The following is a 17,002-nucleotide window of genomic DNA, read 5'->3' on the forward strand; positions in this document are numbered from 1 at the left end:
TTTTATTATTATTGTTATTATTATTATTATTATTTATTATACGCACAGGGAGTTGAACCCAGGGCCTGTCTGCACATACTCTGCTTCTGAGCCATATTTCTAGGCCCAGGAAGCTCAATTTTTGACCACGTCCTTGTGTTAGACATTGTTAAACCCTGGACGTATTAGGGACAAAGAACGGGTTCTGGGTTGACATTCCTTCACACTGTCTTCAGTTTAAGTAAACTGCCTTAAAAGATGGCCTTAAGTGGTCACTTCCCACGAGATGACAGTTCTAGGATGGTATGTTTTCACGAGGACAAAATGGCTTTTTACTTTTTGTATGAACACTTCTTAGTCCTACCCATTTTATTTTCATGTTGTGTGGTTTTTTTTAAGCTCCCTTTTCTCTGATCAAAAATCATTTTATTCCAGCTCCCAACTTTGTGGCTGTCCTATGCATTCCCCTCCCTCCCCCTTTTCTCATGGAAACAATAGAAGCAAACGCTTTAACTTTTAAAATTGCTTCAACGTCTCAGACCCATTCATACCTCATTAGAATCTATTAGAATCATTATATTCTTTTTAAAGTTATTCTTACTTGAAGGAAATTTAGGAGCTTTAAAACCATTATGACATTCATTTATTTTGTGCATATGTATGTATGTGGGTGCACTCATGGGGTGTACCATGGAGGTCCTGGAGTTTGAATTCAGGTTCATGGCCCTCAGACTATATATTTCTGTTGAGCATATTTCACTGTTCAGATACTTTTAACAGGAGTGTGATGTCCAAATGAAGCTTTCTTACTGGACTGGAGATGTAGCCTGGTGCTAGTACTGCCTAGTGTGGGCCATGCTCTGCAGTCAGTCTTAGGCATCGAGGGGGGAAAGGTCATACTATTTGGAAAGCTGTACAGGGCATGGTAGGCATGAGTTGACTCTCTTTCAGAGTTTCTGAATCAAGGGGGCTGGAGAGATGGCTCAGCAGTTAAGAGTACTCGCTCTTGCAGAGGACTTGGGTTTGGTTCCCAGAACGTGCTGTGCATAAATCTAGGAGATCCAATAGTACATACCCAGAGCCCATGCATGCATGTAGGCATAAAGATCATATGCATAAAATAAAAATAAATCTTGAGAAAATCTGTGGGATTTCTGACTGGAACGTCTGTAAGTGGCTCTTACAGTTTGGGATTATCAGTGAGCATTGGGAAAGTATTAGAAGTTTTTTAGTGACAGTTCTGGCCTTCAGAGCAAACAAGTCAGAATTGCAGTGCTTTTTCTGACCTTGTCCTGAAACCATGTGACCTCATTCTAGCCGGAGGCTTTACTGGAGAGTTGAAAATTATGAAAACCCATGGAGAGGATGTATAGACCCTTTATCTTTGTTCCTTTTTGAGACAGGGGCTCATCGTGTCTCTTAGACTGGTCTGTAATTTATGGTGATCCTTCTACTTCTTGCCTCCTGAGTGCTGGAACTGCAGGCGTGCCCCAGCATGCCTGGCTGACTCCTTAGCTTGATAGAAGGGGCAAGATCACAAAGAAGAGGGTTGGGAATCTTTGGAAAATATGTACAGGCCAGGCATGTTGGCACATGTCTTTAATCATAGGTTGGGAGGCAGAGGCAGGAGGATCTCTGTAAGTTTAAGGCCAGTTCTTGTAGCTAGACTACATAGTGAGATCCTGTCTTAAAAAAAGAACAAAAACCCATATATATAATATATATATAATATACATATATGTATGTATATATATGAACATGTACATGCATGTATATAGCATACATGTGAAATATGCTTATATACATGTATGAAATGTTGAAGTCATAGACCACCCCAGGGTGTTGCTAAGTTAAACAATTTTCCCTCTCATTGATGTCTCTGAGGCTTTACTGGTCAGAGGATCTTGCTCCTGCTTAGCTCTTAGTACATGGATTTTTCTCGAGCAGACAGAAATTACAAATTCTCACAACTTAACCGAACCTTTGGTGTAAAAACTCTATATAGGAAGACTATTAATATGATATAGGCATATGACATTAATTGTCTGAAATTCTAGGAAAGTCGGGTGAAGTGGTTGCCTCTTATTTAGCAGAGTGCTATTTACTTCATGGAAGTAACGTGTGAACTCGTGGCATCTCAGGGCCAGTGAGCATAGTGTTTTGTTTTTGCAGACATGCAATATGATGAAGATGATGATGAAATCACTCCAGATTTGTGGCAGGAAGCATGCTGGATCGTAATCAGGTAACTCTAGACCGAACGGAACAGGCTTTAGTCGATACTAGAAGGTCTGGGTCCTGTTGTTCTGTTCCTTCTGGATAGACCTTGGTCTTCTCTGTGCTTGCTAATGGATGTAGCATCTATTAGTTACTTACAGGGCTTGCTTTGTTTTATGCAGACAGTACTGTATGCAGCGCTGGATGCTGTGGAACTTGCTGCAGTCTGGGCTGGTTTGAACCTCTTGCTTCAGCCTTCTGAGTGCTGGGATTAGAGGGGCACCTCGCCATGTCTGGCTATATTTATTTAAAGTATTTCCACCTTAGAGAAAAGCTAAAAAATTCATTTATGCACTTCATTGAAGCCCTTAAATATTGACCTCATACGATTTGTTTGTTTGCTTTTTGTTGTTTGAGACCGGTTTTTCTGTGTAGCGCTGGCTGTTCTGGAACTGCTTTTGTAAACCCTGCCCTTGAACTCACAGAGGTCTGCCTGCCTTTGCTTCCTGACTGCTGGGATTATAGGCATGTGACACCACATCTGGCCTACATTTTCTTTTCTTTTCTTTTCTTTTCTTTTCTTTTCTTTTCTTTTCTTTTCTTTTCTTTTCTTTTCTTTCTTTTCTTCCTCTCTGTGCATTTCTCATTACAAACATTAGAGCAGGAGTTTTTATAACATAATCACAATATAGGAATTAATATGGATATAATAATCTTACTTAACTTACAGAATCTACCTACATTTTGCTAGTTATCTTACTTAGTTTTATAGCAAAACAAAAATATTTTTTTCTCATTCTGGACCTAGGGCTATCTACTGGATTTTTTTTTTTTTTTTGGTTTTTTGAGACAGGGTTTCTCTGTATAGCCCTGGCTGTCCTGGAACTCACTTTGTAGACCAGGCTGGCCTGGAACTCAGAAATCCGCCTGCCTCTGCCTCCCAAGTGCTGGGATTAAAGGCATGTGCCACCACGCCCGGCTATCTACTGGAATTTATTTTTGTCAATTAGTGTTTTTGAGACCAGGACTCAGCATAGCCTGAGCTGGAACCTGCTAATCCTCCTGCCTCAGGTCTTTGAGGGTTGTAGGTTTTGTTGTTCTGTTTTTAATTTTTTTAAAAATTGTACTTTTTTTCTGTTTATATGCTTGTGTGAGTTTATGTATGCCTAGTGTACAGTTACCCATGGAGGCCAGAAGAGGGTATCAGATTCCCTGGAACTGGAGTTGCAGATAATTGTGAGCCACCGTGTGGGTTCTAGGAGTTGAACTTGGCTCCTTTGGAAGGATCAGCTGCTTGCTCTTTACCAGACTATGTAAAGCTATGTGTCTAGCACTAGGAATATAGATTCTTAACTGCTGAACCATTTCTTCAGCTTCATACATTTTCTTTTATGACTTATTTTTCTGCTTCCTTCAATCTGAAACAGTTTCTCAGCCTGTCTTTTCTTTTTTTTAAGAAATCTGGTCGGTTATTTTGTACGATACTTGTGGGTTGTGGTTTGTCTGGCTTTCCTTGTATTGTGCTTGGATGAGTCCTTTGTATTAAGAGGTGTTAATCTAATTCTGTTGTTAAATTATTGTAAATGAGTAAAGTCATATCAAAGTTGTGTTTCAGTCCAGACTCCGACCCTTTTCCAAGTGTAATTGAGCTGAAGTAAAACACAGGATGAGCACTCAGATATAAGTGACAAAGTTCTACCCTGTTTATAGATCAGAGCTGCCTTATAGTTGTTATGTTGTGCTTTAATTGCCCACCATTTTCTCCTTTCTCCCTCCCAAACATGTCTGCAAAGAAAGCACTCCTGGCCTTATAATGATTGATGTGTATTGGTTGGCATCTCATCAGTCTTTGTTGAATTGGATTAAGTCAGCAGTTCTCAATCTTAATAATGCTCTGACCCCTTAAAACAGTTCCTCGGTGGGGCTGGGGAGATGACTCAGTGGTTAAGAGCACTGACTAGGGCTGGAGAGATGGCTCAGCGTTTAGGAGTGCCGGTTGTTCTTCCAAAGGTCCTGAGTTCGAATCCCAGAAACCACATGGTGGCTCACAACCATCTATAACAAGATCTGATTCCCGCTTCTGGAGTGTCTGAAGACAGCTACTGTGTACTTACAGATAATAAATAAATAAATTAAAAAAAAAAAGAGCACTGACTACTCTCAGAGGTCCTGAGTTCAATTCATAGCAACCATGTGGTGGCTCACAACCATCTGCAGTGGGATCTGATGCCCTCTTCTGGTGTGTCTGAAGAGAGCAACAGTGAATATATAAAAAACAAACAAAACAAAAATAAAACCCAAAACCGTTCCTCATGTTATGGCAACCCCCATCCATAAAAGTATTTTTGTTGCTGTTCAGAACTGCAAATTTACTACTTTTATGAGTTGTAATGTACATATTTTTGGAGATAGAGGTTTGCCAAAAGGGTGACAACCCACAGGTTGAGAACTGCTGGATTAAAGGAAAATGAAATATGCAGGAAAACAAATTGAGTTGCAACTGATTATGACTTTAATATTTTCCTAGTTCTTACTTTGATGAGAAAGGCTTGGTCAGACAACAGCTGGATTCCTTTGATGAGTTTATTCAGATGTCTGTTCAAAGAATTGTGGAGGATGCACCACCGATTGACCTACAGGCCGAAGCTCAGCACGCTAGTGGAGAAGTTGAAGAGCCGGTAAGACGGTTATTTCCCTGCTACGCCGGTGGAGGGGAGCACCTGAGTCTCAGGCCCTCTCACTCAGTAGCTTCTGCAGGGTACCACAGCACCGCCACAGATTTATCTTTGTTAATGGAGATGTGCAGTTTTTCAAATGATGTAAAGCCTTAATCTTTACTCAGCTACTATGTACATTTTGGTTTTAGTGTAGACTTATGTATACTAGGTAGCACTCTACCCCTAAGCTTTGTCTCATTTCTTTTTTAGTTTTTATTTTGAGGCAAGGCCTTGGTAAGTTGCCCAGACCAGCCTTGAATTCTATATCCTGCCTCAGTCTTCCTAGTAGCTGGGATTTACAGATATGCACCCAGTGCCCTCAGTGAGTACTTAGTAGTTGGGAAGAGAGAACTCTGTTAAGTACCTGAGACATGGACTGGAAACAGTTATATAGCTTTGGATGATCCCACAGTCTAGGAATCATGAGAGAAAGGCCGTTTGAAGGACAGTTTCCTTCTCTCTCTCCTTCCCTCCCTCCCTCCCTCCCTCTCTTCCTTCCTTCCTTTCTTGACAAAGTGTCTCTGTTACTAAGGTTGGCCTTGAAGTCATGATCCTTTTGACTGGCCTTCTTGTGGAATGCCCAGACTCTTGATTTTTATTTATTGCATTATATGGAATACATCATTAAAATCTGAGGTCAAAAAGGGAAATTAGGCATAATAGCTCGTTTAGCTTTTTTACTGATTTGTAATCCAAACATATGTGGTTTTTAAATTATAGCAAGAGTATAATTTTACAGTTTTTTAAATAAGTGATTCACAGAAGTCCAACATAGTTACTGACTGTTCCCAGTTGCAGAGAAGTAGAGAGAGGCAGCTACAGTAGCATCTTGGTCTCTGAGAAACAAGGAAACTGCAAAACAACATGAGGTAGGGTCAGCCAGAGAAGAGCTAGAGGAAGAAAGGTTATTATCTCTAGCCGGTCAAGTCCCTTTTTTCTAAATTGTATCCTGAGGTCTGCTCTATTACTCTCATTCTAATTGAAGCTGCTGCACAGAATTTTGCCTTAAAAGCAAAAGTAAATTGGCTCTTCAGGGATTGTACTTGAAAATACAATAATGTGTCTTTTTAAGTCTCCCAAGTTATTTACCTTCATGATCTTTGCATGAGTGAAGAGGTAAAAGTCAATTCAGAGGGCCAGTGTGGTGAACACTGCAGGGAGAAGCTGCTTGTAAAGCTTGGCGATGTAGGAAGATGGGGAACTTGAGCTGGCAGTCAAGGGAGGGATGGCTTTCCTCAGAAGGGGTGGCTAAGGTCTTTGAAAAAGAAAGTAGTTGATGTACTTAGCTTGAGAAGTGGGTGGTGCCCACAGTAAGCAGCATATGAAATTGGATGTATCTGGTTGTGAGGAGCATTGGGTGAAGGTAAGATGGAGCCAGCTTATCAAAGGCTCTGGAGAATTTGTTGAAGGATTGCCAAAGGATATGTCTAACATACTCATTTAGAAAGGTAAATGGTTCTACGTGAAGTAGAAAGGGTCTAGAGATGATTGAGAGTCTTGGAGCAGCCTAAGCGTAAGATAATGCCTAAGGTGATGGTGGGAAAGAGGGTGACGTGTCCCTTGGTTCACTGACAGCTCTACTGTTCCCTCTGCTCTGGCTTGGGAGTAGTTTTCCTTCATAAATGATCTGCCTAGTTATCTCTAAGATTTGATAACAGAGAGAAATCCTGTGTCTGTTTCTGTCAGAATAGTTCTTCTCATGGATTGCTTTATCAGGCAGCAGATACATGTTTAAAAACTTGTTTGTTTTTTTGTGATAATGGGACTCATGGATGGGACTTCACGTAGGCCAGGCAAGTGTTCTACCGTGAGCTCAATCCTCAGGCTCACAGAGGAGTTTCACTGATGGTCAGTCAGATTGGAAGCCTTTTTTTATAGGAAGATCTTTTAAAAGTTTTTAAAAGAAGATAGAGCAGGGCAGTGGTGGCGTATGTCTTTAATCCCAGCACTTGGGAGGCAGAGGCAGGTGGATTTCTCAGTTTGAAGCCAGCCTGGTCTACAGAGTGAGTTCCAGGACAGCCAGGGCTGCACAGAGAAACCCTGTCTTGAAAACAAACAAACAAACAAACAAAATCAAACTTGTAGATATAATTGAAGAGCTAGGCTTAAATTTATCTTCTCCCTGTTCTCCGCCCCCTTTGGACACTTTGTACTTTCCATCCTCACCAGTGAGAGCGCACACGAAAGTGTATGGATCATTAATAAGGATCATCTTGATTTCTGCTGTCTCTGCGCTTGCACAGGGTCATCATGGTGCACATAAATATCCTGGCTGATGTTTTCAAGAGCAAGTGCCAGAGTCACACATGACCCAGTTTTGTTTTGTTTCTTTCCCTTTCCTTTCCTTTTCTTTTTTTTGGCAGAGTTTCTCTGTGTAGCCCTGGCTGTCCTGGAACTCACTCTGTAGACCACGCTGGCCTGGAACTCAGAGATCCACCTGCCTCTGCCTTCTACGTGCTGGGATTAAAGGCGCGTGGTACCAATGCCAGGCCATAGTCCAGTTTCTCTCTGTCATGATGAAATGTAGTTACATTGGTGAATTTGAAATCACTGATAATTTTAGAACTGGAAAAATTCTTGTGCAGCACACAGGCAGGAAAGATAAGTGTTTAGTGGTTAGCCCCAGATTTGAGCAGCACTAAGTTTTATTAACATAGCAGGATAGTTTGCTCCTATCTGTCAGTTTGGTGTCCGTGTATTGACAACCTCAGCTGGCATCGTGGTCCCTGAAGAAGCAGGATGAAAACACAGGAGAAAGTTTTTGGGTTCCTTTCTCAGGATGTAAAACATAAGTAAAATGCCTGGTGGGGATGGAGCTGAGGGGCAGTGGGGTTGGGGAACAACGCAGTTTTGATTTTTTGAAATAAATTTGGAGCAGATGACATATGTGGTAAATAATGTCTGTTTGGGCCAGACAAGGTGCTGTATGCCTGGGAAGGATCTTGGTATGTGAGAGACGGAGGCATGAGGCTCCAGTAGAAGGCCTGCCTTGGATATGTAGTGAAGCTGCACAGTGAGGCCATCTTGAGCTGAGTGAGAGTCTGTCTCAGCTCCCCCATTCCCAGTGAAAAAGGCCTCCTAGTTGTCATCGTTAAGGAACCAATCAGATATAAGAGGTGAAAGTTCTGAGTTTGGTTCCTAGGGCTCCTGTGAGGGTCTCATACCTTCTCCTGGCTTCCTTAGGGACCTACACATGTGGCATTTACTTTCAAAGATAATATATCCATTACTAGAAATAGAGATAATCAAAATCATTTATTCGTTTATTTTTGAGACATTTTCTTTATATAGCTTTGGTTGTCCTGGAATTTGCTTTGTAGACCAGGCCGCCTTCAAACTCACAAAAATCTACCTGACCCTGCCACCTGAATGCTGGGATTAAAGGTGTGCACCACCATGCCTGGTTTTAAAAAAATATTATTAATATATATTATTTAAACTTATATAATAATTATATTGGTATAATAAGTATATTGTATAAAATATTAATATAAATAATAATATAATAGTAGTTATGTATAATATAATATAGGACAAACCACATCACTGTAATGTGGATTTTAACTTTAGAGCATCCTCATGTCAGTAAAATTGGTTAGGTTTTGTTTGGTTGTAGAGTTGCTTCTACTTAAAATGCTAATGTCAATTAAGATGGAGTAATCACAACTTTAATGTGTATTTTGGGGCAAGGTTTTGCTGTATTGCCTAGTCTGGCTTTAAACTCATGATTCTCCCACCTTGGCCTTCTAAGTGCTGAGGTTACAAATATACAGTAAAAGCCTGGCTTTCCAAACTTATTATGCTTTTGTTTAATTCCAGCCAAGATATTTACTGAAGTTTGAACAAATTTACCTCTCCAAACCTACTCATTGGGAAAGAGATGGTGCCCCTTCGCCAATGATGCCAAATGAAGCCAGGTTAAGAAATCTCACGTAAGAGAGACCTTTTTTTTTTCCTTTGTTAGCATCTGATATTGAATTAAAACAAACAAACAAACAAAAAACTTAAGTAGTTATTTTAGCAAATAACTTCTGGCCAGTTCTGACCCACTTTTATTTGCAGGTATTCTGCTCCGCTTTACGTTGACATAACAAAGACAGTCATTAAAGAAGGTGAGGAGCAGCTGCAGACTCAGCACCAGAAGACGTTCATAGGGAAAATTCCAATTATGCTGCGCTCCACCTACTGCCTGTTAAATGGCTTAACAGACCGTGACCTGTGTGAGCTGAATGAGTGTCCTTTGGATCCCGGTGGCTATTTTATTATCAATGGATCAGAAAAGGTATAGTGGTATTTAAAGCATACTAAAAAGATAGTTAACATTGAAATTACTAAAGTAAAATTAAAAGGTGTGCATTCTCAGGTCTGGAGGTGGTTCAGGACATAAGACCACATACTACTCCTGCCGAGGGTTAGAATGGCTCCCAGTACCACCACAGGGAGTGGCATTGTCACTTGTAGCTCCACTTCCAGGGTGTTTGATGCCCTCTTCTGGTCTCCATGGCTACCATACACACACACACACACACACACACACACACACACACACATACACACACACACACACACACACACACACACACACACACTCTAAAATGAATTTTTATAAAATGGAAAGTATGCATTCCTACAGATAACCTGAAAGTGACAGTTGAGTTATTTAAGGTGTGATACATAAACTTATAAATGAAAACTTTATGAAATTGTGCATAATGTGCATTAGAAATTTGCCAGCGGTTAAAGCTTGTATATTTCTGTGAAGTATTAGCCTATATGACCAGACTAAATAACCATGGAGGCTTTACTTCTTGCCATTTCAACGACCTATGTTGTTTCTTGGCTGTAATTTTCTTACTGTTTCTATAGGTTCTGATAGCTCAAGAGAAAATGGCAACAAACACAGTCTATGTGTTTGCCAAAAAGGATTCCAAGTACGCCTATACAGGAGAATGTCGCTCATGCCTGGAGAATTCTTCCCGACCCACCAGTACTATATGGGTTAGCATGCTGGCCAGAGGAGGACAGGTATGGTAATGCTGGGTATGTGATGTCTGGGCTTTTCCTTTGTGCTTTGCTTTACCTACTTAAACATTTTTGTACTGGGGATTGAACCTAGAGCTTAGACAGTGCTCTGTCGCTGAGCGACAGCCTCAGCTCTATCTCATTTCTTGTTTATAATTTTTATTAAGGCATGGTCTTGTCTCGTCTTGTCTCGTCTCGTCTCTCCTTTCCTTTCCTTTCCTTTCCTTTCCTTTCCTTTCCTTTCCTTTCCTTTCCTTTCCTTTCCTTTCCTTTTCTTTTCTTTTCTTTTCTTTTTTTTCCTGGCTTTTTCCAAGTCATGGTTTCTCTGTGTAGCCCTGGATGTCCTGTAACTCACTCTGTAGACCAGGCTGGACCCACACTCAGGGATTTGCCCTCCTTTGCCTAAGTGCTGGGATTAAAGGTGTGTGCCACTATTGCCTGGCCTTGTTTTACAATTTACTAGACTATTTAAGATTTTTTTTTTTTTTTTTTTTGAGACAGGGTCTCACTATGTAGCTCAGTTATTCTGGAACTCACTCTATAGACCAGGCTACCCTTGAACTCACAGAAGCCTGCCTCTGGCATAGGATCTTCTTGCAGTTGTAGTTCACAGACAGTTATGAGCTGCCCAGTGTAGGTACTGGGATATATTCTTAAACTCTGATCATATCTCCAGCCCATCACACTATTTTTGGGGGGGTGGAGTGGAGAGGGTGCAATTTCAACACAGGGTTTCTCTGGGTAGCCCTGGCTGTCCTGGAACTTGCTCTGTACTGATCTGATTGGCCTCAAACTTGAGATTTGTCTGCCTCTGCCTCCTGAATTCTGGGATGAAAGGCATGCACCAGTACTGCCTGGCCTGTCTACTTCCTCATCATGAAGATTACAAGTGGAAGCTACAACAGTAGCTTTTTTACTGACTTGTGGGTGCTGGGAACTGAACCTGGGTCCTCTAGAACAGGCAGTGCTCTTACCAGATGAATCATCTCTCCAGCCACTAAAATCAGTTCTAAAATATCATTCTGTATGTGTGCATGATGAAATGGCAGGGGATGAGTTCATAACACAGCACGTATGTGGAGGCCAGAGGACAACTTTGTGGAGCTGGTTTTCTTTGATCTCTCTCTGCATTCTGATTACTGAACTCTGGTCTCCACCAGGCTAGTGTGGCACCACCTGACCCATCTGATGATGACACAAATTGATGACTGAATGGAATGTTAGGTGACCAGGCAGAAACATCCTGGCTTGGCTTTCCCATTTTTGTCTTTCCTTTTCTTTTTATCCTAACCTATTTTGAGAAAGGATCTCTATATAGCCCTGGTAGTCCAGGAACTCACAGAGATCTGTCTCTCTCAGCCTCTGGGGTACGACCAGCACCCAGCCATCTAATTTTTTTTAAGGTTTATTTTTATTTTATGTATATCACTGTTTTGCCTGTTGTGTGTGTATGTACACCATGTGCATTCCTAGTATTCACAGAGATCAGAAGAGTGTATTGGATCCCTTTGAACTGAAGATGGTTGTGAACCTGACGTGTGGGTGCTGAGAACTTAACCTGGGTCCTTTGTAGGAGCAGCAAGTGCTCTTAACCACTGATCATTTCTTCCAGCTGCCCCTTGCAGTCTAGTATTTATTTGTTTATTTACATTCCAAACTCTGCCCCACTCCTGGTTCTCCTCTCACAGAGTCTCTCCCCCCTTGTAATCTACTTTTTATTTCTCTCTTACTGTGTTCAGGGATGGCAAAGTAACAATCTTTTTGTACTTTTTGGGTGCCAAAGTTATTTCCAAACTTGGTATTCAGTAATTCTAGGAGAATCTTAGCAAGCGTAGAGAATGGAAAGTTCTTTTGGTTTTAAGTGGCCAGGTTGTCCATAAAAGTAATAAACCTACTGGGTGTGTTGATGCACAACCTTAATGTTAGCACTCTGTAGACAGAGGCATGCAGGTCAGTGTGGTTCTAGGCCACCTGGGAGACAGTGAGATCCTGGCTCCAATTAAGAAACAAGAATTTGGGGCTGGTGAGATGGCTCAGTGGGTAAGAGCACCCGACTGCTCTTCCGAAGGTCTGGAGTTCAAATCCCAGCAACCGCATGGTGGCTTACAACCATCCGTAACGAGATCTGACTCCCTCTTCTGGAGTGTCTGAAGACAGCTACAGTGTACTTACATACAATCAATAAATAAATCTTAAAAAAAAAAAAAGAAGACTTTAGTAAGCCGGTTTCAGTGGGTTTTAAAGAAACTGGAGGACAATAGATAGGCATTTTTCTTTTGAAGTGTGTAACGTATACTAAGTTGGCCATCTGGTACACTGTGTTTCTCGGAGCTCTTGTGTATTTACTTTCTGATATCACTCTTTTGCTTTTCTAGGGTGCAAAGAAGAGTGCTATTGGCCAACGCATCGTGGCAACATTACCATACATCAAGCAAGAAGTTCCTATCATCATTGTGTTCAGAGCACTAGGCTTTGTGTCTGATAGAGATATTTTAGAACACATCATTTATGACTTCGAGGATCCAGAGATGATGGAAATGGTAAGGAGAAAGCAGATGTATGCTCCCTGCTGTTAGACGCTTAGAGATGCGGATGGTTGCTAACCTTAAAGCAGCAGAATTGCTCTTGAGAGCATTTCTTCATTTCCCTGTCACACGCCTTGTGGCATTTATGGTGTAGTGAAAGTGTAGCTCAGTCCCAGTCTCCCTGACAGTTCTCTGTAACAACAGAGACATGAAAAGACTAGTGGGAGCAGCTGGCATTCAGTGTTAGCCGCCTGAAGACGCGGCAGCGTGGAAACCACAGAAGCCTGTGCGCCTGCTCAGTTCAGGAACACGGAAACCATGGAAGCACACTCGCCTGCACAGGAACATGGAGAGTGAGCACTTGAGAGCTGGCCTTTTTTGTTTTAAATTTTTTTATTTGGCCGGGCATGGTGGTGCATGCCTTTAATCCCAGCACTTGGGAGACAGAGGTAGGTAGATCTCTGAGTTCGAGGCCAGCCTGGTCTACAAAGTGAGTTCCAGGACAGCCAAAGCTACACAGAGAAACCCTGTCTCGAAAAAAACAAAAAAACAAAAAAAAATTTTTTTTTATTTGAAATAATTTCTAACTTTCAGGAAAATCGTAAGAATAGTACTAGAATTTTCTTGTAGTCTTTACCCAGTCTCAGCAAGGATTATCACATTTTCTTTGTCTTGATCATTTGGGAATAGTTGTAGATGTTATGCTTCTTTAGGGCAGTGTTTATTTCCTAGGAAACAGAGCATTCATTCATAGAATCATTGTATAGTTATCAAAATCGAGAAATTAAAAAAAAAAATCAGGCTATCAAGATGACTCAGCTGATAGCTCTTACACAAGCCTGACCACCTAGTTGAGGTGGATGGAGACAGCCAACTCCACAGCAGGCTATGCCACACAAGCACATCACAGACACCAATAATAACGACTCTAGGGCCAGCAAAATGGCTTAGTAAGTAAGTTGCCTGCCTCCAAACTTGTCTCAGTGAAGTAAAAAGACCTGACTCGCTTTAAGTATATTGGTTTCTGAAAATTATTGTTTTTCCTTTTAGTTCTTATGAAGTACAGACTAATTTTTGCAGGCCTATGTATCCAGCATTCACTCAGCAAGAATTCATAATTTTTAATCTTTTGAAAGTACATTTTAGTTGTTATGCCTTTTCAAAACCCAACCAAATTATTAACCTTAACCAAATAGTTTTGTATTAACAATGGTATCAAGTTTCCCTTAAAAAATATTACTTGACCCCATATACATTTGTGGGGTTTTTATTGTTGTTATTTGATTGAGACAGAGTCTCACTTTTTAGCCTTGGTTGACCTAGATCTCACTGTGTATACAGGCTGGCTTTCTTTTGACTGTCTCTTGAGTGCTGGGATTGCAGGCATGTGCCACCATGCCTGGCCTTGACTGGCTCATGTGGCCTTGTTCTGACCTTTGATGCTATGATTAGAATTTGGACATTTAGAACTGTGGATGGATGAGTGGTAGAAGAGCATTTTCATGTGTGTGATAGATACATGATTGGGGAGCAATTACAGATGCTAAGCTTCTTACTGATACCCTAACTTCTTATGCCCACTGTTAGGTATAATTGGAAATTGAGAATTTTAACATTGGAAAAGAACACAGAAAAAACTTTTTGGCCAGGGTTGGGGGTGCTGGGTGACCCTTGGTCCACACATGCTAGGTAAGCTCTCAGTGAGTTACAACCCTTGCAAGAATTATTTTATCTAAGCCTTCCCTAGGGTAAACTATTGACTTGATTGCCCAGGGGCTGTAGATAGTGGCAAGAGTGGAATATAGGTGTGCTCTGCAGTGCAGTTTTAAAGTCTCCTTTCAAGATAGTGGGTGGTTTCATTTATAGGTCAAGATTGCTTACACTGGGTGGATTTGACAGATATCTCTGGCTCTGAGGAGCCTTCCAAATCTGGTATTTTCTAAAAATAGGTCAGAGTTATTTTGCATGTTAATAAAATGAGTTTAGGTAAAAATATAAACCCGAAAAAACTTAATATAGATTATTTGCTAGGTTAAACCGTCTCTCGATGAAGCGTTTGTCATCCAAGAGCAGAATGTTGCCTTAAACTTCATCGGCTCGAGAGGGGCAAAGCCTGGTGTTACTAAGGAGAAAAGAATTAAATATGCAAAAGAAGTCTTACAGAAAGAAATGCTCCCTCACGTTGGTGTCAGTGATTTCTGTGAGACCAAAAAGGCCTATTTCTTGGGGTAAGTTAGATTTTACTGTCTGTAGATCTTTGCTGAGTTACAGTTGTGTAAGTTGTGTTTTGAGATATATCAAGAAAAGCTAAAAATCAGGTGTTGTCATTTTCTTTTCTAGGTATATGGTTCATAGGTTACTTCTAGCAGCCCTGGGCAGAAGAGAACTAGACGACAGAGATCACTATGGCAACAAGAGATTGGATCTTGCTGGGCCTCTGCTTGCATTCTTATTTAGAGGGTAAGGATTACAGAGTGACACAGTAGAGAGAATCCATAACTTCCTCTGTGGGTGGTTCTTCTCTAGTGACCCAGAGTGGCCGCTGTGGCCTGCTTATGCACACACAGGCTCATGTCCTTATGGTTTCACGGCAGGTACTTTTATTGGCTGTGCGATCTCCTCAGCTCCCTACATTAGTTCATCTTAGCCTTCTTTAAGCACTTTATCGTAGTTGTTCTCCCTGCTACATTCGTTTATAGGATATAGATGCGAAAGAGAGTGGTAATATAACATCACTGTGTGGCCTTGTTAGTGGATGGTATCATCTCTGCTGAAGATGCATATTTCTATAGACTTTTCATGTTTATAGTAACACCATCTTATTTGACAGCATGTTTAAGAATTTGCTGAAAGAAGTACGAATCTATGCGCAGAAGTTTATTGATCGCGGAAAGGACTTTAACTTAGAGCTGGCAATCAAGACAAGGATCATATCTGATGGGCTAAAATACTCTTTAGCCACTGGGAACTGGGGTGACCAGAAGAAAGCTCATCAAGCCAGAGCTGGAGTGTCCCAGGTGAGGTGGCCTCTGTTCCTGGGCTGCATTCATGGGAAAGGTACAGGGCTGGCAGAGCTTTTCATTTCATTGAATATGAGTGGTTTGCTTTTGTTTTGTTTGACCAGATGTAAAAATCACTAGGAGTTTTTGAATAATGAAACAAAGTTTCTCTTAAATTATCCATTAGTAATAAGAGAGTCAAATTTTTGGTTTGTAATTTAGAAACTCAAGACAGCAAACAATCTACTACTGCTGTTGTCAAGACAGCAAACAATCTACTACTGTTGCTGCTGCTGCTGCTGCTGCTACTACTACTATGTGATATGAGAATGTCTGAATCCAGAGACAGTTCATAGGGAAGGGTAAATAACAGGATCTTGATATATAGCCTAAGCTGGCCTTGACTAGTGTTCCTCTTCCCTCAACCTCCAGAATCCTGTGGTTATAGCTTGTGCCTGTAATTTTTTTGTCTCAAAAGCGCCATTTTAGAAACTAACCCAGAAAATTTCTGGGCACGCCTTTTATTTGTTTGAAAATACATTTCTTAATGTTGGTGTGATGGCTCATGCTTATATTCCTAGCACTCTGGAGACTGGAGGTAATAAGATTGCTTCAAGCTTGAGGCTAGCCTGTGCTACGGGGTCAGGAGAAAAAAGTAGTTCTTCTAATACTTCTCTGTTGCTTTAAAAATATTTTTCATTTCTTTTCTTTTTTCCAAGATAGGGTTTCTCTGTGAAGCCTTGGTTCTTCTGGAACTCACTTTGTAGAACAGGTTGGCATTGAACTCAGAGGTCTTCCTGCCTCTACCTCCCCAGTGCTGGGATTAAAGGCACACACCACCATTGCCTGGCTTCTGTTTATTTTCAGGTGTGTGTGTGTGTGTGTGTGTGTGTGTGTGTGAGTGTGAGTGAGTGAGTCGTGTGTACCATGTGCATGCAGCAGTCTACTGAACCCAAGAGAGGGCACTGAGGAGAAGGTGGTTGTGACCTGCCATGTAGGTGCTAGGAATGGCACCTAGGTCCTCTGCTAGAGCAGTACATAATCCTAAGTGCTCTCTCCAGTCCTAAATTATATGTACAGATGGAGTTTTGGAGATCCTGGAGGTTGAACCTAGAATCTTGTACATGCTAGGCAAGTGTTCTACCACTGAGTTACACATGCTACTGTCCTTATATCTATAATCGCTTATGTATAATGAATATAGTACCCGTTATCAGATACAGTAATGGGGAAAGCTATTGATTTACTTTAAAGTTTTGTTTTTTTAACTGAGATAAGATTTTTCATATAACTCAAGCTGGCTTCAATCTTGCTAGGTAGTTAAAGGTGACCTTGAATTTTTGATTCCTTTGCCTCTTCCTTCCAAGCACTAGATTATTAGCATGTATCACCAGGTTCCCTTATGAGGTATTGGAGATTGAACCCAGAGGTAGATGCATGTTGTCAGGTACTCTACCACCTAAGCTACATCCTCTGGGGAAAACTTTAATTTTATTTTTAAAATATCAAAAAGATTTATTTATTTATTCATTTCATGTGAGTA

General features: G+C 41.0%; 1 protein-coding gene across 1 annotated transcript in view; it reads left to right on the forward strand.

The window, feature by feature from the left end:
- Positions 1 to 17,002, forward strand: part of Polr2b (RNA polymerase II subunit B) — a 38,779-nt gene that overhangs the window by 488 nt on the left and 21,289 nt on the right. Inside the window, exons 2-10 of the mRNA XM_021161669.3 lie at positions 2,152 to 2,224; positions 4,724 to 4,874; positions 8,733 to 8,845; positions 8,976 to 9,195; positions 9,780 to 9,938; positions 12,311 to 12,475; positions 14,492 to 14,688; positions 14,801 to 14,920; positions 15,291 to 15,477. Coding sequence (XP_021017328.1) covers positions 2,152 to 2,224; positions 4,724 to 4,874; positions 8,733 to 8,845; positions 8,976 to 9,195; positions 9,780 to 9,938; positions 12,311 to 12,475; positions 14,492 to 14,688; positions 14,801 to 14,920; positions 15,291 to 15,477 — 1,385 coding nt within the window. The remainder of the gene's footprint in view (positions 1 to 2,151; positions 2,225 to 4,723; positions 4,875 to 8,732; positions 8,846 to 8,975; positions 9,196 to 9,779; positions 9,939 to 12,310; positions 12,476 to 14,491; positions 14,689 to 14,800; positions 14,921 to 15,290; positions 15,478 to 17,002) is intronic.

Source organism: Mus caroli, unplaced genomic scaffold (genome assembly GCF_978045245.1).
Source record: "Mus caroli unplaced genomic scaffold, Mus_caroli_1 scaffold_4, whole genome shotgun sequence".
Lineage (NCBI taxonomy): Eukaryota > Metazoa > Chordata > Mammalia > Rodentia > Muridae > Mus > Mus caroli.